The sequence below is a fragment of the Scatophagus argus genome, chromosome 21, assembly GCF_020382885.2.
Source record: "Scatophagus argus isolate fScaArg1 chromosome 21, fScaArg1.pri, whole genome shotgun sequence".
Lineage (NCBI taxonomy): Eukaryota > Metazoa > Chordata > Actinopteri > Scatophagidae > Scatophagus > Scatophagus argus.
The window spans coordinates 10855636-10883280 of NC_058513.1; the positions used below are offsets into that span (position 1 = coordinate 10855636).

Below are 27645 nucleotides of genomic sequence, written 5' to 3' on the forward strand. Positions count from 1 at the left end.
CATGACCATGCAGAGGCCTCAATCATTCATTTATTCATCCTTTAAAATGGGAAACACAAATGCAGACAAAGCTGCCAGACAGCGACAAAAAAGGTGCTGCAAGATTGTAAAGAATCAATTAAAATCAATTAGAACAGAAAACAGAAAAAACATAACATACTGATGATAAAGAAAACGTTGAATTCAACAATTCAAAGTGCTTTATCGTGTGATATTCATGTTATCTTTGACTTGTGCCTGCAAAGCTTCACAAAAACTTTTCAGTATTACTAATGACAACAGAAAGCTGTGATAAATAAATGTTTGGACTGGAGACTGGATGGAATAAGATCTTAGATTTTCCAGTGATGCTGATAAGGAAATCTAATATAACCTCTTGTGGAACCATGAGAAAAAGGTCCCTGACCTGATACAGACCATAAACACTAGTTTGAGAAACCCTGATGCACTGCGAGACTGAGAGACCACGAACCTGGACTAATTCACCGTGATGTCCTGGTGATTTTTATGCATGGGTTTACTCATCCGTGATGCATCACGAATACAAATACCTTATGGGTGTGTGTGTGTGTGTGTGTGTGTGTGTGTGCGTGCAATGGATCCTCTTCTAAAAGCGGTAGTGGATGGAGTAGATTGGCTGAACATCCTTTTTAACCGTTTTCACGACATTTCTGCGTATCTTGTGTGTGTGTTTGGTAAATACACCAAAACACAACATTTAAGTATTTAAATTAAACCAGTTATTTATGACAACTGGCTGATGTTCAGAGGGCTGTGAGTACTTTTCAGAAAAACATTACAAAGTTTAGACTTAGAAAAAAAAAATCACACTATCAACACTGTCAAAATCTGATTCTGTGTTGTGACTTTTTGTCACGTCTTTTGTAGCAACAGTAAATTTACATCCAAACACACAGCTGAATGACTCTTATTCAGCGAGAAGCCACCTGTGAATTTTGAATTATTTTAAGTTACTAAATGACTGACTAGCAGCCTATGCTTCTGACCGGGAAATCAATATGAAAGGAAAAGGTTCACCAAGTAAATCACAAGCTATGTATAGTCAACCAGAAGACAGGAACCTTGAACAAAGGCCCTGCCATCTCTCTCTCTTCCAGCCAAGTCCACACGTACGTACAAATGTACAATGTTCTCATAACCCGCTGCCAGAGCTGATGACAACTTCCCCGCTGGAGTATGTAGGACACTCAAACAGGTGCAGCCCAAACAGCCCGAGTCAAAGGACCGTTAACAAATTAGCCGTGTGGAGCTATAAACATCATTGTATGTTATTTCTTTTCAAAACGTTTATTTCGTTTTGTGGTTTGGAGTGGAAGGGTCTTGCACGTCCACAAACGCTGATTTAATCTGTCTTACACAACCGTTTGATCCACTGTAGTGTTGCACAAGGGCATCACCACATGTGTAAAATGTCCCTTTAAAGTCTGCCATTCCTCAGACAATATAATTAAAATCCCCCAGCCGAACTACAGCAACAGCTCCTCGCTTTGAATCCGCGGCATAAATAACATGCAGTAAAAATAACAGAATAACATCTGGTACACCTTGTCCTTACTGGCACGCACACACACATGAAAGTACACACAAGTAAGGTCGTGTACACACGTGTGCAAACAAAAATCAACAAGTAGCAGTAAACAAATTAAATATAAACAGACAAAAATAAATAGTGTAAGACCTCGTAATAACACACAGACGCAGCCAAATACACAGACACACAGCAGAAGCAGAAGCAATAAACATTGATCTGTCTGACTGCTGACAACACTGAGTTATCACAGGGAGTTTCCCTCTTGGATCAGATATGCACACTGCATGCACACAAGGAACCACGTGCAGACATAAATACAACATTTTAAGGTTCTTCCGACCTTTATTCCTCAGCAGGGAGGACTACGACAAAAACCAGGACAAAGATAAGAACTTTGGACTGATTAAGCAAAAGGTTCCTTGTTACGGAACCAATGATCAAATTGCTGTACAGAATTAAATACGTCACATAACTGAGTCAAGTGAAAGTAACGTTGGAGCCTAAAAGAGATTTAGAGAAGAAGCAAGCAGACCGAAATGTTTCCTTTGCACTATTCTCTTCGGGTGAGACGAATCTGGTCTTGTTCAATCTGCCAAAAAAAAAAAAAAAGAAAAGAAAAGAAAGAAAAGAAACTATCAAGAGTTCAGCGTCTCTGCGTAACTTCACGGTGACTTGATTCAAATCAGATGGTGCACTTGGGTCATTTTGGCGGTTTTGTTTTTAAACTGTAAAGTGTATTACTGTATCCTCCGAGTCTAAACACATCCATGGCCATGTGTGACACTCATTCTTAGGGTCAATTCAAAGTGAAGTTGCCCAGACACCTTCTGTCAGGTCTCTGGTATGAAAATGGCACAGTGCACAGCGGTTCCTCACACACATTTTTTTCAGACTGCTGCATCCATCACACATTTAAATCTGGTTACAGTTTAAAAAAACCTTGCATCTCAGTATACAAAATATATATGAACCCAAAATAAGGAAACAAAGAACAAATCACAAAGCACAAAAGATCAAGCTGGTCCAGATGGCCCTGACTTTAATAAACCTTGGCAGTAAGCAAAGCAACAAACCATCAACATCTATATCCAATATGCATTATATAACCTGAAGCCTGAAAAAAATTAACAGTTTAAGATTAAATCAAATCTGAATTCAATCTCCTTAAATGTCTAACATTTGCTGAACAAATTATTTGCTGCTGTAATCAGATTTCCTGGCAACCATGTAAACAAACGGTTCGATCACTTTTTCTCAATGAATCAAAAGTCACCTTCTCATGTGCATAACAGCTAAGTGCTGAGCACATTAGACCACATTCACACGTACAGGAAGACATTTGATTAGACACAAAGGACCAGCACACACACACGTAAGGACAGACTTACTCCGTATGTCAGTCATTGAAACTCAGCCGTGTGAAGACACCAGCAGCCATACTGTAACTCACATTTCTTCTACTCACTGATCAGCTTGAAGTCCAGTCTGTTTGAGTGCTTCATGGTTGCTAGATACAGCTGGCCACTCTGCTTCCACACTGACAGTTCAGCGCTAGGGTGAGGGAGGTACACTTGTCCACATTTGAGCCTTCCGAGTCTCTCTCTCTCTCTCTTTCTCACTCTCCCCCTCCCTCCCCCCCTCTCTGTGCTCTATTTCTCTCTCCCTTGCTCCATTTCTTCCTTAGACTCTCTCCAGCTCATACTGTATCTTTGTTCTCCTCACCTGCCCTCCCCTCCGGTTCCTTATCAGCAAACTATTTTTTTGCTGTGTCTCTTAAATACATTCACTATCCCCCCCCCGTCTCCCGCCCACCCTTCACTGACACCATACATAGTTCACAGCCATGCGCTACAGTTAGACCGGCCAGACCATCCCACTGCACCAAGACACCTCGTCGTAATTCATACACTCATTTGGACAGACTAGAGAAACAAGTCATAGAGACGGCACCTGTGTTGTTGTATTTTTGGAGAACCACAGGATGTTTCCCATTATGTGACAATTCAGATCACAGTATGGTGCTGACTGTTACCTGAGGTGTTTACCTCTCAGTGTGTCTTTACACTTTAAATCCTGGGACAATTAGTTTATTAATTGATGAGTCTAGTAAGATGAATTTTACTTAGTTAATTGACCTTTATTAAGCAAAAAAGGCATATAGTCACATGTCCCATCATCTCAAATGTGAGGATTTGTTGCTTTTAATATTTTAAAGTGTTTTAAAATTTAAAATTAATATTTCATAATTAATTTTTAATAATATCAGCTACAGTATAAGAGCAGGCTCCTGTGCGGGCAACATTCCCTCCAAGCTCATTTGAAAGGATGATGTTATTTGTCAAAGCAACAGCTTGCAGGGTCATTAAATTGCTACCTGAACCAAAATATCATCTTTGATTTTATAAGGACTAATGCATTCACATGGTATATTGGTATACAGTGAAATATTTTGATCATTTAAAGTAAAGTAAAAAGAATCCAACCTAAAATTGTTTGGATGGCTATTTTCAGCAATTATGGCCATGTAAACAATAAGAGCACTTGAAATCCTTGAGACTTCCCTTTTGGTGTGATTCCCCACCACATCTGCTGTCAGTGGGACTTGAATGCTGACAGGCAACACAATGTACAATGATGACTGAGAGGAAGAGAAAAAGGAAAGAAGGGAGGGAAAAAGAGAAAGAAACACCAGTATTGAGCTGGAAGGATGGCAGCTTATTACTGACCAACCTACTTCCTTTTGGGCAGTACAATAAATTGTGCTGTGAAAGAAAAAAGGTCAAGAAAAGCACTTAAACCACTCCCACTGACATGATTATGGCTAAATCCTAGTGGTGTCCACTTTGCGTTTGCACTTAAATAAATACAACTGTGTATGCTGTAACAGTGAAGGAGGCAAGGAGAGCTACAACACAAATATTTCATTATAGACTACCTTCTTGTCTTTTTTATTAATTGTTTTTTTTGTCTTTGTCCCTCACAACCTCACAAAGCCCACAGCAGCGTCTGCAGCAAATCCTCCCACTTGAGAAGCTGCAACATGAGAATGTGTAGCTTTTTCACCATCTTTGCTTTGCAAATCTAAACACGATAGTCCTGCCTTGGTGTTGCTGCTGTCTTGACAAAGCGATCCTGACTTCAGTGTAATTTAGAGCGTTTGTTTGTGTTAAGTGCACTGCAGTTGTACTGCAGTGATAAGCCATGTCAACTTTGCAGAGCACCGCACTGTTGGGTTTCTGTCTGAACTACTGCCACAGTTCACATGATCGTGGGTGAGGTTTTATTTTAGCTGCAGGTTGTTATTTGTTTCGGTCATCCACGCTTAAACCGAGCACAGCCATGTTTCATTGAGGCACGCCGACACGTGTTATGCAAATCAATGTATTTCCGCAATTACTGATGAATCGATTACATCAGCAAGTTGTCCCAAATCTTCAGGTGCCATAGCCTCAAAATATCAACAGTATTTAAGGTGACATGAACTGGCCGGGCATCAGACTTCAAACATTTCCCAAAGACACACACCAGGAAACAACAACAGCTGCTCCTAATTACTGACATATTCAGCAGTGATTTATGATCTCAATCTCTCTACGCCCGTGATGACCACAAACACACACCCAACCTTGACCTTACACATCTTACCAACTTGACATTTTCCAACACCAGTATTTGTCTTCTAGGTGTGAGTTTACACTCACAACAAAAGCATGTTATAGTGACCCAGACGTGTGTAAAACGCTCCAATTGAAAACCAAATAATCGCTGCGCTGCAGAAAGACATATGAATTCAAATACATCAGAGGAACCGGCAACACGCAGCATGTGGAGAAGGTGTGGAAAAACATTCCACCTTTCACCACGCACATTAAAACTCTAAGAATACACCGAGGATTATCCAGGTAATCCTTGAAAGCATTTCGGCCAGAGCCACTTATCAAGTTTGCTAAGTTGCACTTCTAGTCCAGGTTTTTGCTACTACCGTACTCTCTCTATATCAATATCAGTACCTTATTAGAAGAGGACAGAACAGCAATAGAAATAACCAAGTAAAACAAAAACGGAGACCTCCGCATCTCATAGTTGTGACTTATGCAAACTCCTAATTATCTTGTATCTTGTAATGAAAACATCGTTTCTGTTTCTATGAGGTTCATACTTCATGCAAGCCAGTTTTCTAGATTAGATTGAACGTTGCAACATGTTTAAAAAAGTAACTAACTAGAGTAATTATTACGCGTAAAGCCAACTCAAACATCCTAAAGTCCTCGACATACAAATCCATACGATCCTTTACCTGTGAAATGACAGAGGAAAGAGTTTGCTGAGAGGATAAAGGATCTACCACAACATAAGGCTGATCCAATGCAACTTACAACTAATGCAGCAAAACAATAATTTAAAAATAAAGCACAACATTGTAATAGCAGCAGTATAAGACTGTCAGCAACAGTTTGAGGTTGGGAAAAGAACTGAAGTTGCAGCTCAGAGATTAAATAGATTACAGCGAATCCTTGAATAAATAAAGTATCACTCTTCTTTTTTTTTTTTCTTTGTAAGACAGGTTGTATTTCCACTTCAGGAGGAGAAGGAAAGCAAAAAAGAGAGGAGGGGCGAAAATGCATAGAGAGAGATCACAAAAGCTTTTCTATAGCAGGTGTCACATAGATGACCCTCACTAACCTTTGCTTTCCAAATGTGGTAGACCACTTCAACATATAGTGGTGAGCAATCTGTCTCTAAAGCTTCAGGTCCATTTCAAATCAAGGCAGCTTTGTGTGGGAAATGCATATCCACATTTTTGAGGAAAAATTAGCACAAGCTGATAAAGACTGAATTCAAAAATGCATGATACATTCTGTTTGTGTCGTGGATACAAGTCCTTTGTTCATTTCCAGGTAGAAAAGCGCATCATATATGTGTTAAATTTGTTTTTTTAAGAGCTGGCAGGTTTTAGGGGTGCTATGTGCTGCTACATTAGAGAGTATGTAAATTTTAACCTGAATTATACAAGTCAGACTGAGAAAAGCTCCTAATCCATGAGAGAATAAGAGCAGGTTTGTTCTGTTGAAACACTGAAGAGAGGAACAATACCATAAATGGTAAGAAAGCAATAACTACATGAACACTATCCAAATTGGAAAGTTAAGTCGGACCTTCCCCAAGCTTCAGAATACTGAAATGTCTTTTATGACATCTGATATTTAACATTGCAATCAATGTCATTTGAAAACCGTTGCACATTAAAAACCATTGCAACTTAAAACGGCATTTGGCGTCGGTCGGAGTGAAAATTGTTGTTCTTTTAAAGCTTCTCTTTCATCCGATTCAGCAGTCTTTCCTTTTTGGTTTATCAAGCGAACCAAAACTTCCAAAGCAGCAGCAGCAGCACCACACTCTGTTAGAGGGACATTATCATCTCACAGATGTCAAAAACACTACATGTCAAATCATAACTTAGACAGAAAGAAAGATGAATGGCAGAACGGAAACAAATAACTTTTTAAAAACGCACAATGTGGTCAGGGTCCAAGTCTTAGAAGGTAATGCGCATGTGCACTGTCGATGTAGCTGCGAGGTTAGAGAGACAGAGCCAGCTAAATGGGGAGTCTCTCAGGCTGTGTGTGTGTGTGTGTGTGTGTGTGTGTGTGTGTGTGTGTGTGTCTCTATGAAATCCAAGTCCTGCCAAGACTTCTAAGCTGCTATGTGTGCGCGTGTGTGACTCTATTCTGTTTCCTGCAACACCCATTAGAACAGAACACGGTGTCATGTTGAAGATATGTGCTCTGTGTGTGTGAGTGTATGTGTGTGTGCGTGCATGCATGTGTGCGCATGTGACTGAATGTTTTTGGTCTCCGAAAGCTTGTGTGACAATTTGTTATTAACGTGATTAATAATCACGCAAATCACAGAGAAACAAATGCGAAAAAAAAAAAAAAAATCATGTTTCTGTGTGTGTGTGTGTGTGTGTCTCCTTGGTCTTGCCAGAGACAGCCTGTCCCCTGGCCCACTGCCAGTGGAAATTAATGTCAGGATCAGTTTACATTTAAGTCATACGTAACATCATTGTAGAGAAGGTGGGCAGACCGTTTATCAGCTGAGCAACTGACCGAATGGTTAGATGATGAAGTCATGAGAGGAAGGGGTGACATGCTGCATTGCATGTTGGGACTTTGTTCAATCATGAAATAAAATTTTACAATTAACATATTAATGTCTTTCTCAATGCATTTCAGGGAGAGAGCTGCCTCTTGCCGTGTGTTACATGAATGAAAAGCAGGCTTATTATTCAGTAAGTGTGCGCTTGTTATGTAAAAACATAAACTTAAAATATCAATCTGTCACTCGTGAGGTTTTCCGAAGAACACAGCGAGCATGTTTGAAGTGCATATGACCTCTTTTCAGATGTTAAGACATAACCTTCTGTGTGTGTGTGTGTGTGTGTGTGCGCATAGGACCCTGTGATGTCAGGAGATGTTTTCTCCTTCAGCATTGTGTGTGGATTTGTTTGTCTAAAATGGAGAATGGAGTGGAGAGAGAAAGAGAGGGAAAGCAGCAGAGGATATAAAGAGAAAAGTATAAGGGAAAGGGCAACCGCTGGGATCAACTAGAGACGTGCTTGTACCGACCCAAAACCCGCTGTGGATAAGGAACCATGTGGGAAAAGAGCAGAGAGGAAGAAGAAGAGTGGAGCAGTAGACCACAGGGGAGTAGTGAGAACCTTTTCTTCTCAGAATCAAACAGACACAGGCCTGCCTGCCTAAAGTCCCTCCTTCAGTTGTCGTACAATTTAATGCTGCTCTGTTTATTAGCTGACGAACATATCTGATACGTAACTGCTGATTTTCATACTGCATGTATTATCGGGGCTTCAGGCTGAATTTGTCCACCAGTCACATTCGTGCTCCCTACTGAGAATCAGAAGCAAATTAGGCACAGCAGGACAAAATTTAGAGGGACCACCTAAAAAGACAGGCAAAGCAGCACGCTCATATGTTTTTCCATCTTAACAGTATTAGGAATTATTCGGCCATGAGTATACAATTTACAGAAATAACAATGAGCTCTTTTATTTTAAAGCAAAAACTAATGCGGCGCTTTAAGACGCAGTCATCTTCTATTATTTTTAAAGGGGGGCTGCAGCACCTCCAAAAAACAGATATTACAAAAGCCATCAACTGATTAAATAAAGTTTAAATTCTGTAGTTTTAGAACTATTGTGTTTTCCCTTTTCTTACAGGGATGCAAGCTGTGTAGTGCACAAGTATTTGTAGGGGGAAAGAGGATTTCCTTAGTTTGTTTTTTTCATATCTTATCATATGTACTAGTCAATTACTAGGTTTCTTGTGATGCTGACTCTATTGCACAAAATCACTGTAGTGGCTCGCGTGGATGGCAAAAATCCAAGTGTAGATGTGATGCAAAGACTTTCTAGTGTTCTACAGTCAAATGTAAGAACTTCACTGCAGAGTGGATTCTCTACTATCTGACAAACCACTAAAGTGATGGTTGGCTAAAATGAATGGGTCCAACATGGGCTGATAGATGATAGATGGAACGAATAACAAAACTTGGGCAGCAACAACAGCTGCTTGTGTAGCCGACTGAGGAAATGGATCTGACCGGCCCGCCATGGCAAAAGATTGCTGGAGGAAACACTGCTCCTGGTGTTTCACTTCATATGCAAAGACAAAAATAGGGGGCATATTCACAAGTTGCACTCGTGCTCCTAGTTACAAAATTTAGTCACAATGTCTCCAAAAACGGTCACAATCTGGAGCTGCGATAATCATTTCAAATTTAAAGGCTTTGCACACTGCATTAAGAAAACCTCTTCTAGATACACCTGCTTCTACAGTACAACACCCACCTTTCAGCACAGCGTGGCCGTTGGGGCCCTGGGCCAAAAGGTAAGGTAGAGCAGAACGGGCGCCGAGGGCAGCTGTGGCCTCCAGTAGGGCTCCGGTCAGCAGGGAACACACTGATGTCCTCTGGGCACAAGCTCGGTAAAACCTGGAAGATGTAGAAATTAACAAGAAAAAATACAGTGATTCTAATCTATCCATTTATAATCACGTCCAGTGTTTACAATAAGTATTTATATGTGTTTGCCATCAACAGACTGCTGATCGCTTAGTTATGATGTCAGCATAAACAACCGACTAATTCTAATTGTCTCTTAACTTTTATGCATCTAATTAAGGCTCAGAATCTAAAACGTGCAACATCAAAGTTGTACATTCACTTTCACTATGTCTGCATTTGTTAGCGTTGTGGCACATGCATGCTATACCTTACATACTGTATGTTAAGTAACGATACATTACGCATTTTTATTAGATGGTTGACTGGGTGTATTTGTCCTGTAGCCTCGAATTTAGAAGACAAACTTTAGTCTTCATGTTTAGTGCAGAGCAGTGCAAAAACCTTAATCATCTTCAGTCAGTAAATCAGACTAATTTTCGTTTTGCCAGTTATTTTCTTAGTCAATTAATCGATTAATTGTTTGATCAATATCCTGAGTTAATCATCCTTGGTGCTTGGAGTGCATTTGTTTTGTGTATCTTTAGCCAGCATTTGATTAGACGACAGACCATAAAGACCAACTCTTCAAAAACAATAGGTGTCGTTATTTAACATGGCTGGAACAAACTATATCTGACAGATGGCTACAAACCTTGTTGGATGAGATGGATGATAAAACCAAGGACGAAGGCAAGGCTTCAGATGTGGTCTGGCTGGACTGTCACTGTCAGCACGTGATGGCCAGCGAGCCTCCCTGAGACACACACATCCAGGACAAGACAGCAGGAGCTTTTTGGCAGGATGAGTCAGGTTGAGTTCCTCTTTGTTCTGCACATAGCTGGTAACCTGTTGAGGAAGCCATTGACAAATGTGTCACTCACTTACAAAACTCTGAAGCTACGGTTACACAAAAGCTACATTCACATAAATGAAGGTGTCCGGTGACAGAAAAACACAAAAGCTGATTGTGCTTTATCGACTTTCAAGTATTCATCACCATAATACTGTGATGAAAAAGTAGGGATTCAAAAGCTTTCTGGCAAAATTCATGTGATTCGGTGACGTTTTTCGCCCTTCAGACTGTCACGTAACACTTGAATCTGAGGTCACTGTCATCGACTCCTCTGCTGTGGTCATTATCAGGAGCAATTTCCCCTTGACAGACCAGAAATCAAAGTGTGAAAAGAAATAACTGAATAGAGAGCAATACCACTGAGGCACTTAACGGACAGGAAGAAAGATGGGAAGGGCGACAGAAAATCATCCGAGCGAGACATACATGTATGTAGGTGTAAAGAGAGGGAGAATGATGGGAAGATGGAGGAAAAAGAATCGTAAGGGAGGCAAAAGGGAAAGAAGAGACGTCACTGAGGAGTTTCAAGTAGATAAACATTTTGACCTTAAAAAAACTCTCCTCCTCTTCACGCTCTGAGTGAACTCACAAACCTGCTCTTCTGGCACAAGTTTCAGAGAAAAGCCATTATGGAAGCATTTTGTGGCAGTCTAAGTGGACACTTCAGCGGGGATGGATATTACCGACTTGGGCAGAATCAATACTGGTGACAAAGCGGAGGGAAGAGTACAATACCGGTTTATCGACAAAATATGGCCAGGGTGTAATCGTCAGTAGCACCGCTTCATTATAATGCCATCCAGGATCAAGTACATGGAAGTACATGTGAACCTGTGCTCTCTTTCAGAGCTGGCTGGCATAACTTGCACACACATAGAGTACATGGGTAGCTAGTTGCCTCAGTGGGATGGGTTTCCTGCATGGGGTGTAGGCCTAGCTGTTGTCAGATCTGTGCTATCCCGAGGGACAGGATACGAACCAGCCTGCACGTTTAGAGAGCGAACGAGCTGCCGTTGGGGACAGTGGGAGAGAGAGGGTGAGACACACGAAACAAACACACACATACAAGCACACACAAACTCCTGTGTTGACCTGCTTTAAAGCAACAAGCTTATTACTTAAGCTTTTAGCAACATTATGAAACTGAAAAAAAAACAGTGGTAAAACACCTTATCCAAAACATTCACTGACACATTTCTAGTAAAAACAGCATCTAAATACAGTGCATGTCCACCGAAGAGACATTAAATCTGCTACATGAACAATATATTTTCCCACATTTAATACAGAACTAAAAGCTAAAAGAGTGGATTTGGCTGGGGTCATACATAGCGCTCATGCCTCTATTATTTACTCTACATTTAGATGGGCAGGAATTTCTGTTTAACCATTACTAATAAACAAAATAACCCCAAATGACTCATGGTGGAAAAGTTTTAGTGCCAACAGCTAATACAGATTTTGTATTTGTCTCTAAACCATGACACCAGTATGCCTGTGCTAGCCAACACAGTATTTCTTATTAAAGTCATCATTAACATAAGCATGACAGCACTGGAGCATTATAGGACCATTAAAGTAATGTCACCTTATATTCATCACATTTTTGTCTGATAAGATACACTATATGCACAAAAGTATTGGGACACCTGACCATTACACCAACAGGGACTTTAATGACATTGCATTCTGAAAAACATAAACAGCTTTGCAGGTGTAACAGCTTCCACTCTACTGGGAAGGCTTTCCAGAAGATTTTAGGGTGTTTCTGTGAGCCATTAATGCAGTAGAGCTTTCATGCATAGCATATGCAATAGCATAGCATTGTCCAAAATGTCTTGGTATGTTGAAGCATTAAGATTTCCCTTCACTGGAAGTAAGGGGCCAAGCCCAACCCCTGAAAAATAGCCCCATAAAGAGGTGTGTCTGTATTCTTGTGTCTGTATAGTGTATCTATTCCTATTTTTAATTCTGTTAAATTTACATTTTTGGCAGTTAAATACTTTAAGGTAACTGGAGATGACCACTGTCTAAATCAAGGTTTAGTAGAGTCACAACATTTTGTGCCGGTTAAAGATTTTTTTTTAAGTATGACAATGAATGGCCAGTACTAAACAACAAAACAATAAATCATCTGTAGGATTATTAGCTCCATCACACTTAATGTATTTGGTGTAAACCTGTGAGACATGTTAGTGAATTTACAAAGAGGTTAAAGGGGTTACTAAATTACTAAACTTACTTCATGTTTATTATAACACTTTACGTACTTTATCAAGTTTAAGTCAGACAGTCAGTCAAACATCTGAAAAGCATATGATCTCCTCAGACTGTGCAGGTCCATGTTATTTCTACTGTAACACACAGACCAGGGGTTTGACAGAGATGAGTAATGAAGCAGAAAAAGCTGTGTGTACATACAGTAAGTGTGTTAGAGATAGTCTGACTTCAAAGGACACTGTAAGGAATGTGGAGCTGCTTTTAACGGACGCAGAGCAGCTGGCTTCACACACACGCACACACACACACACACACAAACAAACAAACTCATCTTCAAACTCCATGCTGACACATGCACACACAGACCGACTCTCCTTCAAAAGCACAAAACACACATGTAGCCCGTAAACATGTAGGCTGGCCAACAATGATGGGAAAAATTACAGATACATCCTCACCAGTGAATATGAAAAAGCTTTGTCGCTGATCTTCTGATTTTCGCCTTGCACAGATGTCCCCAAGAAAAGTGAATCCATAAATAACAAGGACGGCATTGAAATGTACTTTTGGTGGGTAGAGAATAAAAAATTTAACGCATAAGGGAATTAGAGCGTGAAAGAGTGAAGGAGTGAATGGGGGAGTGAGTGGGCAAGCAATTAGCTGGCTTTAGCATCCATTAAAGGGAAATAATTAAATAAATCAAGGTTCCATTTTCACTGCTACATTTTCAACCCTTGAACAAAAAATGATAACTGTAATATATGAAGGGGGGCAGAAAGTGATCTTCTATTTAATGTAGCCACAGTAACATCAGGCGTGAGGACGATAAATGCATTTCAGCTCAATTACATAAGTACAGGTCATCCAGCAGCAACTTATCCATCGTTTCCTCTTCCTAGTAAGTTTCAGAATTGATCCTGCCATTTAGCCAGTTGGAAGAACCATAATCATGGGGGTCAACTGCCTATATATCATGCTACAGTGTGTGTGTGTGTGTACAGGAAATGCTAATGGCTTTAGCTCGATGAAATTATAACTGCTGCAGGCAGCTGCGCTGATTGAGCTTCCACTTCCAGTAAGTTACAGTAATTTCAGAAATATCACTCCTCTCTCACACTCATGCAGCTAACAGTCAGGGTCTGTTTTGCATGAGTTACATAAACAACAGTAACATTGTCACTGTATTACAAATGGTGCACATGGTGTCCATATTGCAAACATAGTACAGTGTACATGCGAAAGGGAAAAGTGTGAATCTCACTCACTCTGAAGTATTTATCTTTCTCTTTCTACTAGTTTTTGTTGTTGTTTGCTTGTTTGTTTTGACTGATTGTTTGTTGTTTGACTCTTACCACTCTACATGCAGCATACAGTATTTGTTGGTAGAGACCAAAACAGAGCTAAAAGAAGGAGTAATGTGTTTTTTGCCGCCCCCAATGTGAAAATAATTCTAGATACATTACATCAGTGTAGGGTGCAAAGAAGCTAGGACTTTTGTATTACTGGCAATCGGTCCACGTAACCCACAGTTATGAATGAGTTAGCCATTAAGCCCCATTAGCACACCATTGGGTAATTTCTCTGCCTGGCAACAGCCATTCTGGGAAGGGATTAGTAAGGGGCACCACACAGATCCACTGAACTTTGAGCCGGAATGTACACACACAAAGGCACACATACACATGCACATACTAAAACCAGACATGCAAACACTCTCTGACTCATGCCCGTGCCATTATGTATTTCATACCACAGACATACAGTATAGAGCTTGCAGGACACTGGAGAGGCTGATGCCGTCTCCTTGAAATCCAACCACCCACCTTCTCGACCTCTCTGCTTTGATGTCTCTGGCCCACCACACACGCTCACATACTCCAGCGCTGACACCCTCTCCCCATACTAACACTCTCTGTCTCTCAGTCACATACACGCTCCTCTTCAATTACTCTGAATATTCTCCAGTACTCCAAAGCAGAGATCCAGTGATACGATGCAGCCCAGCTGTCTGTGAGATGCTGCAGTGGTGCTTGTGACTGTGCATTTCATTCCACTCTGGCCATTGTGCTAAACACACAAGGCCACAAAGTTTAAATTGGTAATGATATCATGCAATTAAAAGCACACAAGTCCTCACATGGGATTAGACAAATCACTGCAAACGTATCCTGACACACAGCTCCCACATACTCTCCCATGAAGCTGACATTCAAGGAATAGAAATACATCGTTTCGACAGAATTCTACTTCTGGAAGCATCATGGAGGGTTGGGGTTAGCTGAGGTTACGGGGGGTGGGGGTGGGGGTCGGGGTGGGGGGGTCACTGTTAAAAGAACTCTGTTATTCTGGTCTGTGGACTCAGAGCTGAGGTCACAGGGAGACACGACGACCTTAACCCTTCCTTTACTGTGTAAGTTGACTTATACCATACGTCAGTGTATTGGTTATTTTGGTCTTTGAAAGTTCATTTATAATACCTGGGTGAACTTTCTTCAGCAAGACCAAACAACATTCAAGTGTTTTGGCTCGAGAACAAAACTCCCTAAGAGAAAACAAAAACTTACATTTAAAAGAACTGAAATAAGAGAAAGTCTGTTACTGCTGTTTGACAACCTAGTGAGTAATCATATAATCACCTCTCCCAGCAATGTTTCTGCCTTACTAAAAATGAACTAAGTAAAACTTAGCTGCACCAATCCACCTCTCGGCTCATTCCTGAAGCACTGCAAATCACCAAAAGATTTAGGTCTGAGAGAGCCCCATACCGCTAATATCCTTCATACCACTTGGAGTGTGTGTTTACTTCAATGCAGTGAAAATGGAGCCGACAAAGCTGTTCTGAGGGAAATGAAGAAAGCGTGTGCCCTGCCCACCCAACACGACGAGCGCGTTTAAAATCAACTGCACATAGTCTATTTGAAAACTCGGTGAGGAGCCAGGTATGTTCAGCAGCTCTGGTATCTCAGCACTCAGACACCCTTAACCCCACCCATTCTGGACAGAGTAAACCAAATCAAAAGACATAAACCAAGTACTTCCAAACATGCTAAGCAGACATACCACGTCTCAGGTTGAGCATGTGAAAAGGTGCTTCAAATGTGTTGCCCACTCTGCAATCACTGGAGTCCATTTTTCATGCGTGAGTGTGTGTTTTGTTGTGCACGCACACAACTCCCCCCCCCACCCCAAATCCTGGTTTGCATCACCAAGAGACAGACAACCTCTCCGCACTGTCCTGTTCTGCTCTGACCTTTTCTGCTGTTTCTGTCTCCACAAGGTAATGTTTGCTTTCCTGCAGCCTGAGCCTGGACTGTCTCACTGCTGACTGAGTGCTGTGCTCACTGGTGCGTTCACTGGCCAAAAAAAAAAAAATGCTGTGTGTCACATATAGTCATATGTTTTTTATGAGTGCACTCCTAAATGTTGTGTATACACAAGTATTTACTGTATTCTCTGGGCATTTATGTACTTTTAAACAGACAAAGTTCTGAGTGAATGTGAATATATTGTCTGTGTGTCTGTAGGTGGCCCACACACACACACACACACACACACACACACACACACACACACACACACACACACACTCAGTCTTTTAAAGAGTCAGTATTGCTTAGACAAGAGGAGCCTGATGTCTGAGTATCTGCTTTGAATAAGACAGAAGAGCACATACTACAGGATGAAATACACACAGACACACTTGAACAACTCTCCCTCATTAAAACATATTGAGAAGATCACAATCTAACTGAAGTTATTAAATGAGAAAGTGGATATAAATATGACTCTAATAATATGAATGTCGCTAACAACAGCACATTTAGAAGTGAACCAACCATACACAAAGTAGATTTATATAAATAATAAGTAATAAGTAAATTTCTTATTCATGCATGACATAATTTTTCGCAAGAAAGTAAAAATAAATAAATAAAATAGGACAATTCCCCCAGAGTAGGGCTGTTACAATATCAGATTTCCTCTTCATGATTATTAGCGCATTTATAGAAATCAAGACAATCGGTCAAATTTAACTTTCTTTGTGATCTGATTTGTCTTGTTTTTGCTAATAATAGTAACTAATAACATTTGCTAATAATTTGCATAAGGAGGTGAAGAGAGAATCTGTAAACATAATTGTGGAAAGACAGCAATTACACTTAATGAATACTGAAAAGGCTACCAGGTGAACTGATCCACAAAGCCTAAAATCTGCGCTGGACTTGCTTGATGATATTATATGTTTGTTATTAACACAATACAACAGTATTTTTTTTTTTTAAATATCGTGATTATTGTCAATATCAGTATATTGCAACGCCCCTAAACTGGAGACAAGAGATAACTGTAGTGAGTACTGGACTGACAGCAAAATCCCCTCCAATAGACGCAGAATAAATGACTTAATGAAGGCGAACAAGACAGAAATGATCTCAGCATACTTCAGCTGAGGAAAAATAGACACAATATGAAACCTGAAAATCCTTTAGTTGTGACAGCAGAGGTCATTGTTCTACAGAAAACCCCTCTTGTGTTACTCTAGTCTTAGCTCAGGGCCCTCTGTGCCTGAGTGGATTATGATGCTGCTGACATTTCTGGCGGTTAGACTCATGCAGTACAGCACTGTAAATGTCATCTGGGTGTTACATGAGTGTGGGTGTTTGGGAACCCCCAAACATTTTGTTGGGAAAGACTTCTCTGTGAGATTAACAATAGCTGGAAGACTGAATTACATTCAGTGACCTTTGCTTTGGTTGTTATATGAAAAAGTGGCCAAAATTGATTAAATATTATAAATACTTAATTAACATACATTTAAATCTTTTTTGTAAAGCTTTGATCATAATAATTCATTTTAGCTCATAATAACACTCATGATCTGCTGGTTCCAAGACACATTTATGTAATAAGGTTTAAAATTTCCATACAGCATTTGATTAGCTGGCTCTAAACAAGACTTAATGCACAGTTGTATTAATAACATAGCTGCCTGTCCAGAACCACACATTTAAACCAGCTACTTCCTATGTTTAGGCCTGTTTTCCATTGACAGGAAATCAAAATACACCCTCATATGACTCTGCAAAAAACTGGTGCAGATGGAGAGAAGTATGAAGGGAGCAAGAGAGAATGAGACGGTGGAGGGGGAGAATTGAGGCTGAATGACAGAAGCAAAAAAGGCTGGAATGACAGGGTGAATACAAAACAATCATAAAAGAGACTGACAAGGTTTGAGGAAAGTGTGTCAAAACAGGAAGAGAGGTTCAACAGAGACACGGGAGAGGAATGAAGAAGAGAGCAAAAGATGGAGTGGAAGAGGAGGTGAAAAAGGACAGTGCAGCAGGACAGACCAAAAAAAAAAGGAGGTGGAGAGAGAAAAACACAGGGGAGCACAACAGAGGAAATGGAGAGGGAGTCCAAGGGTGACTTGAATCATAATCGCCTGTTGAATTTCACAAGGAGCTGTTTCACCAAAGATCCATGAGCTGGGCTCACCTCCCGAGCACTGCCTGCCTCACACCTTTAACAAGCTTAGACCATTGTTGTGTGTATTTTATGTGTGTGTGTGTGTGTGTGTGTGTGTGTGTGTGTGTGTGTGTGTGTGTGTGTGTGGACATTAGTGGAGAGCAGTGCAAAACTCACAGCAACAGGCAAAGAAAGAAGCTGCACGGCATTAATTAGAAACTCAAACAGTTGAAGTTGAACGTTCAGCAGTCGAGATAAGCTATATAGATATAATATGTAGCTTAAGATATAATAATTATAGATTATTTGCTGGTAATCATCCCCCTTTACAGCCAACAAGGAAGAAAAACCATCAGTGAACCAGGAGAAAGTAAAACAGAAAAGACACATTTACAGGAAAGGACTAACTAATCCAATTTGTACAGAGTGAATAGAGAGTGGAAAGGAAATGACAAGTTGTGCTTAGTCACATTTGTGAGATGAAAGGTCTCACACACACACCACACCTCTGAGAAGATCAGATATTAATGCTAGAAAGATATGGGACAGAGTCACAATAGACACTTCCTAATGAGCTTGTCCTTAAAATGTGGTTACTGGAAACATCGACCTTCAATGAGTCTTGGTTTTATGCTCTTAGTTTTGGTAATCAGTTATGAGAACATAGTATTCACTAGCTGCACCAAAGCAATTTAGGAGATGAAGTCAATAAACAAAGCTTGATTAATTAAAACAACACGAGGCTCGTCTCTTGTGACTCCTCATTAGAGAATCTGTTGCAGTCGTCCACTTCGGTTCAGTCTGGTTCACGCAGGAAAACCCACCCGTAACAATCACTGCTCTTGTTAAGACAACACGTAGCGCATCCCATAAGACTACTAACTCAGAAGACAGGTGGTATTTTTGCAGCTGCCGCATATGATGCCAACACAATGAAGAAATCAGAGAGAATCAGACATCATCAGTGCAAGGTGTTCAGGGCTTTATTTGTGACTGAAAAAACACAGATGAGGTTTGAACAGGCTGGAACAATCCTTGTCTCCAAAATCTCTGCATTGAAGCCAGTGAGTAACATGTTATCATAACCAATAGGATGAAATATGATTTAGCTTTAAGCTCCAAGAAGGAAAAGCAAGTCACAGAAGAAGAACGAAACTGAAGTGAGAAACCAGCGGACCGCAGGGGAAGCACAACGGAGAAAGAAATAGAACAGAGAGAGAGAGTCTGAGTGAGAAAACAAAGCGGGGTCATCTCGAGGGCCAAAACAACCTGGAACCCATTACCTAGAACACCAAGTGGGACCCCCTCCACACCACCACACTCCCCCACTTACAGTTCTCATGATGTCATACTACAGCAAGCCGCTACACTCTCCTACATAACGGCACACAGACCTGGTCAGACAGCCGCAGATAAGCCTGATGAATGTTTTTCAGCTCCTAAAGTTCTAGACACAAGAATAATCGTGGCACTTCATGCAGACAAATCCAGTCGAAAAGGTATGAAATCAGTCTACATGAATGTTTTTGTTTGTTTAAAATACAAAATACGTACAAATACTCTACTAAATTATACTGTAATGTAACACATAACGCTACTAAAGTTTAACACTTGGCAATCTGTCAAGTGGCTGCTGTTTTAAATTTCGGATCTACTCTGTGACGTTTCTTCAAAGCTATCTTCTTTGAGAAAGGTTACATTTTCAAAATCTGGCAAATGTAATTTCCCCTCTGTTTAACTGTAACTACAGGAAAGCCCAAATCTGAGTCTAAAAGGCTTTGGTACACAAGTCGGTTTGCTTCTTTTTTAAATATTCCACACATTTTCTGCAGGTCAACAGCACTAAACTACTAATTTCACTACGTTAAACTTGGTGCAACACATGCTTGCTTAATAAACTCCAGCAAATCTCTTTGCTGAACGACTAATCTTACACTGCCGTTCCTTACAGCCACAAAACGCAATGAATGAACAGATGCCATACGCTGAAAGTTTTTCTCCAAGTACAGCAAGAACTCGTAGTAAACAGTTTACTTACTGTAGCACAGAGAAGGCTGATATATTGAAGAGAAAGTAAGAAAAAACAACAAGCTCCAATCCCTCTTAAGTCTGTGTACACTTCGAAAAGTGAGAGAGGAAGCCTGAACGAAAGAGAGTATGAGAGAGAGAGAGAGACGGAGGAAGAGAGGGAGCGAGAGAGAGAGATAGAGAGAGAGAGAGAGAGAGAGAGATCTCTGCATCAGTAGGGTAAGTTTAAGGAGGGAAGGCAGACTAAGATGGAAAGGAAAGAGACAAGCGTGAGGCGGGAAAGACAGCGACTCAGAGACCTCTACCTAATGCAGACGGTACCCCCATATTAGGTTATGAGGCAAGTGGCCCATCGAAACCCAGCAACAAGAAGGGAGATTTTATCAGTAAACTCTAAACACAAGGACAGAGGAGACACTGGTATACTAGATTTCAATCGATCCTCCTCTAACAGCCTAGTCAACGTGTAAACAACTTCTTGACGTAATTCAAATGAGACCTCTGTGTTTTTATTGAGAGCTATAACACAGTACCTGAAAATCAACCACTGAAACCCCCTTTTGTTTCTTTTTTTTTTTTCAAAGCAAACATCAGTCACTTTGGCCAGCTCCTAAACTGATACATACTTTTCCACCAAATACACTCAGTTATGGTATGGTAAGCCAATCAAAGATAGCAAGAGGCAATTTTGCTCGAAGACAAAGTGACTTTGATACCAAGTGAGACCAGCTCTGTTCATTTTAGTTATACGACATAACTCGCGCTTCCTGGTTGAAGTCAGGAAATGGTGTTCCTCTGGTGGCCTAATGAAACTGAGCAGTAGCCCAACTTCAGAGTACTGCAAGAATACTTACAACACTCCGTCAATACAAACTGGACCACAATAAGAGCACAGTTTCGACTGAACAGCGCTGGTTCTTCCTAAATGATAAATGACATCATGTGAGGTGATGTTTTATGATATTTGCCAAGTGGATTTCACCAAGCGTTTCCATACCAGATTATTTCCTGAGTTAAGAAGTACAAACAAGTGTCACATGACATCCAAAGTATCCCTTCATTGCTTTGTGACACCTAAATCATAAGGGAAAAAAACTAATAATCTGACATTAGGGGTTGTTTGGTCAAACTGCAAAAAATTATGTAAATATTTGTAGCAACATTTAAATTCACTGCCACATACTGGACATCATGAAACATTTGCTGCAATAAGAACTGTTCATTAATAGGTTGTGTGCACCTATGTGATATTTTATTCTTACAATCCTTCCCTGTTTTTAATCAAGGCTAAAAAAAAAATTCAAATATGGTGACCCTTCAACCCTCCATATTGTCCTCTCCTGGGTAAAGACTGATTAAGTCTAATTGAAGCCCAAAACACCTTTAAGCTGCAATAATGGCTGAGCAATATCCCTGTTGTAGTTTGCTTCTCATAGGGCCGGGTGACGCCGTGGGGCCATTAAACCAATAGAGACTAAGGTACGGCCACTTGATTCTTGTTATTTGCTTTGCTCTGGTGAGCGTTTCTATGCCAACCTGTAATTAGAGACCAATGTTGCAGCTTTTCTCAACAGTAGCCTCGAGCATTTGCTGTTTATTGCAACAAATTATACATTTTTATTACATGTTTCAACATGCTTTGTTGACTCTTCAGGCACTGATCACAATTAACATGCAATAAAGCTAACTAAAAATCATAATGAAGTCTAAGCAGTAGCAGCAGCATTCTTTGATTGCAGCTCCATGGGTTAGCAACTAAAATGATCACCAGTTTTTGTGAATTAGCCAGACTTATTTTTACCAAAATTTTTCTTGTGAAAAGGACCTGTTCCAGTGTCCTGGAATAAGAGGCTGAAACGTGCCGGTGCTCCCAACATGCTGACAGAGCAGACAAATTAACAGCAAGTGTGAATCATCTTACTGGTATAAAACATCCACCCATTATCTATAACCACTTATTCTTTGCAGGGTAGTGGGGGGCTGGAGCTGATCCCAGCAGACTTAGGGCAAGCAGCAGGGTACACTGGACTAGAGAACCACTAACCACTTCACCAAAATGCTGCCCATATCTAAAATTGAAAATTAAATATTAAGTTATCATTTAACACATCCTCACAGGAAGAAATTTGGTGGTTTTCGCACAGATTTATATTTCATTGAAAACAAAGACCTTGGTAATTTCTTCCCTAATCAGTAATTGCAGTGTAATCTAACACAGGCACACGCAATTACAACAGTAACAGGTCTAAATGAATACAGTATGTTCTATTGAATCTCCCTAATCAAGTGGAAAAATGAATCTGTTTCATGCCCAATTGAAATCAAAGTGGTTTTCAGAACAAAGCAAACAGCTGGCCTGCCCTCGGTGTCTGCTTTGCATTTCTTTGATCAATACCCAGCTAATGAGACCACCCTCCTGAGCCTGTAATGAGGGAATCAGATTCATGTATTATAGGCTGCAACATTTATTACAGGAATTGCCTTTGGAAGGCACAAAGTCCTGCAATCAATATTAAATAAGACAATGATACAGTATTATGTGGTGTTGTCTTGTGCTGTGACTGTGCACACTTTTCAGCCACTGAAGCAGACACCAGCCTGCTGTTGCTGTGTTTCTCTAACACCTTGGACTGGCTTATTACAAACCACAGCGTAGACTACAACACGATATTTGCAAGGATAATTCTAGAAACTTCAGGTGCTCTGTTTATTTCAAAAAGTGTGCTGCCCTCTGGTGGACATACATATAAGTCCCGAAAACTAACTAAAAAGTTAAATCCAGGCAAATGAAGTATCAAGTTTAATAGCAGACAGAAAATGTATTTTCTTTTTACTTTTCAAAAGAAAAGCTGATAAAATCGATTGAGGTAACTGACTGAATTTATTAAAATGATTATTTTACACTCCCTTGTTCCACCTTCTAACCTGTGAGGATTCACTGTTTTTCCTTGTTTTGTGTGGGGTTTCGATCCTATCAGGGATAAAACTTAAGGCTCAAGGCTTGAGGAGTATAATGAAAGTTATTTAAAATTTCTGACATTTTTAGACCAAATTAAATGATAATCACAATATTTATTACCTTAGACAATCAACTGACTGATTATCTCACATTCTTTCAGCACTTTGCTGCTATAACAAAAGGATCACAAAGATGACAAGTCAGACATAAATCACGACTCAGGCGTCAGCAGTCATAGATGTTCCCAAATCCAAAATACTCAGTAATCCAAATTCATTTGCAGCATAAAATATTCTGTTCTCCACTAGATGGCACCAAAGGCTGACTTTTTCTATGTCGCCTCTAATCCAATCAGCTCTCTCATTTGATACACTGTATAGACAAAAGTATTCAGACACACCTCTTTATTATCTAAATCAGGTGTGGTATGGGGCTGTTTTTCAGAGGTTGGGCTCGGAAATCTTAATGCTTCAGCATACCAAGACATGTTGGACAATGCTATGCTTCCAACTCTGTGGCAACAGTTTAGGGAAGGACCGTTTCTATTCCAGCATGACTGTGTTCCAGTGCACAAAGCAAAGTCCATAAAGCTTAAGTGAGTTTGGTGTGGAAGGACTCGACTCCATCGAACACCTTTGAGATAAACATCACCTACATCAGTGTCTGACCTCACAAATGCTCTACTGTGTGAATGAGCAAAAAAATCCCACAGAAAATATGTAAATGCGCACTCTGATTTCAAATTACTCTAAAAGATCATTTCTTCACAAGCCACCCTGCTGTTTGACACATTGTTGTTGGTGCTGTGTTTTAATGCTGCTACATGAAAACAGAATTATGCAATTGAAACTATTTCTGTCCAGCATCCTGCAAGCTTAGGTTTTTAATTTTGGCTGATTCCCCTCTGGCTGACCTCTCAAATTATGAGTCAAAGCCCTAAATGTATTATGGGCAAAGTGTTAGGAAAGGGAGGTGGCGGGACTATTTCTACAGCAATTGTGTTATTCTTCGAGTGCGACAATAATAGAATGACCCGCAGCTACTTTATTCTCTCGTTTGATTCTTTTGGTTCATTTCCATCCAAACACTCTTTCCTCTCAAACAAGCAGGCGTTTGTGCTGTATTGATGGGATGATCTTTAAAATTTTAAAATTTATTAAAAGGTGACTACGTGACTGGAGGAGTGCAGAAGCTGTGTGACACATGATGCAGCCATGTACTCAGGGTGCTGTGATGTCACATGGGGGTGATGAAACTAGGTGAGGTCGCAAGAGCAGAAAGCTAGTCAACAGACAGGAAGTTCAAGTGTGTCTGACCGTTTAGATCTTCCTACTGGAAAATAATTTAAGTTCAGGATGTGTATTTCAATGAAATTCCACATGATGCAGCAACCCTAAAAATATGGGGTCATCACCCAAAAAGTCACATTTATAGGCTATGTAATATTGATACGAAGACTGTGTGTATGCATCCTGCATTCTCCTCGGGGGGTTATAATTCTCCACTGTTTGTTTGTGTGTGTGTGTGTGAAGTCCTGACCCACAGTTTAACAACCTCGGCTCTGGATCTCTGTAGGGACATTTCCCAGTTTGCAGAGCAGCGCAATTTTCCCACAATATCACAGAGATGCGAGAGGCCTGAGCTAACACACACACACACGCACACATTTTAACCCACAAAGTGAAAACACACCCACATGCAGTTTTGACACCCTCCCGTCGCCCCACGAAAACAAACAGATGGAATTTTCTTTCAACAAAAACAACTGCAGCAGCCACATGCAATCCTGTGCAGCGGATTCAAGTCAGAGTCAGAGTTTCACTGCGTTTAAAGAGCGGAGAGGTCACATTATTCAAGATACCATCATGGTGAAAAACAGTAGTCCTTACAAAGGCATGCCAGATATTTACTGTCCTAGCCCCTTTTCAGTGTAAGCAGAGTGTGTCTCGACACACATACACATACTTTCTAATCTCTGGCTAAGCTGTAACACCCAGCTGGGCGAGAGAGTGGCCTGCTCGGCACATTCCTTTGTAGTGGCACAACACACAGCGTGAGAACATGAGGATGATAGACGCAAGGTTAAACGAGTGTGACACACCTGGTGGGCAAGAGTGTGTGTGTAGGGTTGAGGTTTAATACCAATTTGTTCAAATCGTAATCCAGAACTTTAACTCTTCAATGAATCTGGATCCTTTCAGTTTCGACTGAATAACTGTTTTCTCGTTGCTCTTTTGTATAAAAATTGAGAGAAGAGATAGAAGAGGAGATTTATTAGATTGTATGATTAGAATCTTAGAATCAATGATAATGTCATTGACGGAACACGATCAATGACATTATCAGAACATATTACTCAATTAGCCTTCTGCCCATGTACCAACTAACTGAAGGAGAATCCAATAATGGAGACTCCTACTTGTCTTATAGTGTGTGGCTTGTAAAAAAATCAACATTCAAGCTGATCTGGCCAGAGTCTCTCCGACAGTTACTAATCTGGATGAAATATGTTTCATATGATGCATTCTGTGGTATTTTGAGTCATGTCCAATTGTCCAACATGCATCTCCAGTAAAGAGCTGCACTTTACTGTGATACATTCTGTCCTTCTACAGTGATACAATTTAAAATTGCTTAACTGATACACACACTCAAAAAAAATCTTTTATTCCATTTACATGCCTTTCCAGTTAGTGCAGGTGTCCTGCATCTCCATTTCACCTTGCAAAATGTACATGCTGTTCTCAGCCAATTTTCATAGCCTGGCTTCATCTAAAACTTTTTTCTTTTCCCTTTGCCATCCAAATAATGTGTCCAGCTGTATTGTAATTTCATTCACTTCAACCTTTTTAGGAGTCCTAATGTAATAAGGTAAGCACAGTTCAACACTGTGTGTGTGTGTGTGTTAAAGCCATTTGTATTTTCATCAGAAATATGAACCATCAACACATTACAAAAGGCTCATTTCACTTCCACGTGCTATTCATTCACAGTCAGCATGCAAATATTTGACCTATCAGACCTGGATAACTGGGCCATGCATTCACCACCATTTTGATCATCAGATAAAGCCCCAGTCAGCCATCAGCCACCCTCAAATTAATTGGTCTCAACTTGGTTAGCTAGCATGATGGTTGAGGAAAGAGAGAAGAGCTAAGATGGGCACTTCAGTATTCATTTATTACAAGTGATATCTTGCAGGCGTAGTGTGTGAGTGTATGAGTGTTCTTAGATCTATTCGGCAGAGTCGTAAAAAGAAGGTCGTAACAGTATGTATGCCTATCTCCCTTCACAAATATACACAACTGCTCACTTGTCCGGTGTACTATTTACTGAAGCAACTACCCGGAAAACCAATCACTGCAATGCAATAATGTAATGGTTATCTTAAAACAGGACATTTGCTGCACATTTTATCTTAAAATGTTACCTTTATAACAGGCACTAATTGGGAACCAAGATGGTGATGTGTTTGCAGGAGTTATTACCTGGGCTCATGAATAGTCCGTCAGTAAACAAACTGACCCATTTTATAGGCATGGGTATTTAACTAGCAAATGTGTAGAGGCAAAATAGCCTTTAACAGCATTAACAAGAGTGAGTTTAACGACAATTTCCATATGACACTGGTTGCATTTTAATCTTAACATCTGGGACAGCCCTGGTAATATTTGCTAAACAGAAATAAGCCGGTGTCAAAGCTGGAAGCCATCAATGCGCACTCAAGTGTAGCAGTCATACTGAAATATCTGTTCCAGAAAATACATGTTTTCAGCCATTTATATAGAGTAATCTTCACATTCTGGGTTTGAGAGAAAAATTTAATTTTGTGTTGCGTTTTGTGTTACATGACATCCATTGGTTCTGATAACAGACATCACAGCCAATCTGGAAGGCCTATCTCATTGGTATTTCTCAAGTATGTTGATAAAATGTAGGTAGGTGAGTGAGTAAGCCAATCAGTCAGATCAGTCGTACACACAGAAAGAACAGAGCAAATGACAAAATGCATTAAAAAATATAAAAAGTCTCTAAGATATATAAAAAAAGGAACACTAACTACATCTCCTAAGGAGCATTTCATTAAGACACATTTTTTTATTCACTTTCCCAGCGCAGATATTCCTGGGTTCGAAATGGCAACACTTTGACTTTTAGTCCACTAATGATAAAAAACAGGAAAGCAGAGTGTCCCAAGAGGGAAGAATGTATTCCTGTCCCCAAAAACTATTTGGAATCTTAGCTATGGGAAGACGATGTATTTACAAGAAGCTCAGCCCCACTCCCACTTAGTCCGAACTACTAGTGTTAAAGTGTGTGTGTACACGTCTGTGCCTGCCTGTGTGTGTGTGTGTGTGTGTGTGTGTGTGTGTGTGCGCACATGGTCACTTAACATTTAGCCTGACACCACCCTGGGTTAAATGAAAGGACTCAGCAGGGCTCTAACTGATAGACTACAAAAGGAAAACAATAAAACGCTCCTGGCTTCAAGGACTGTTTGATCTCTATTCCAGGTATTCCAGGTGTGTGTGTGTGTGTGGG

The 27645-nt window shown here is 40.3% G+C and overlaps 1 protein-coding gene across 5 annotated transcripts in view; it reads right to left on the reverse strand.

Moving 5' to 3' along the window:
• The window catches only part of plce1 (phospholipase C, epsilon 1), a 76682-nt gene that overhangs the window by 30821 nt on the left and 18216 nt on the right, over positions 1–27645 (reverse strand). For all 5 annotated transcript variants that reach the window (XM_046377562.1, XM_046377564.1, XM_046377563.1 and 2 more), the window contains exons 6-7: positions 10230–10423; positions 9423–9565 (exon numbers count right to left, since the gene is read on the reverse strand). In XM_046377562.1, the coding sequence (XP_046233518.1) occupies positions 9423–9565; positions 10230–10423 (337 nt within the window). The remainder of the gene's footprint in view (positions 1–9422; positions 9566–10229; positions 10424–27645) is intronic.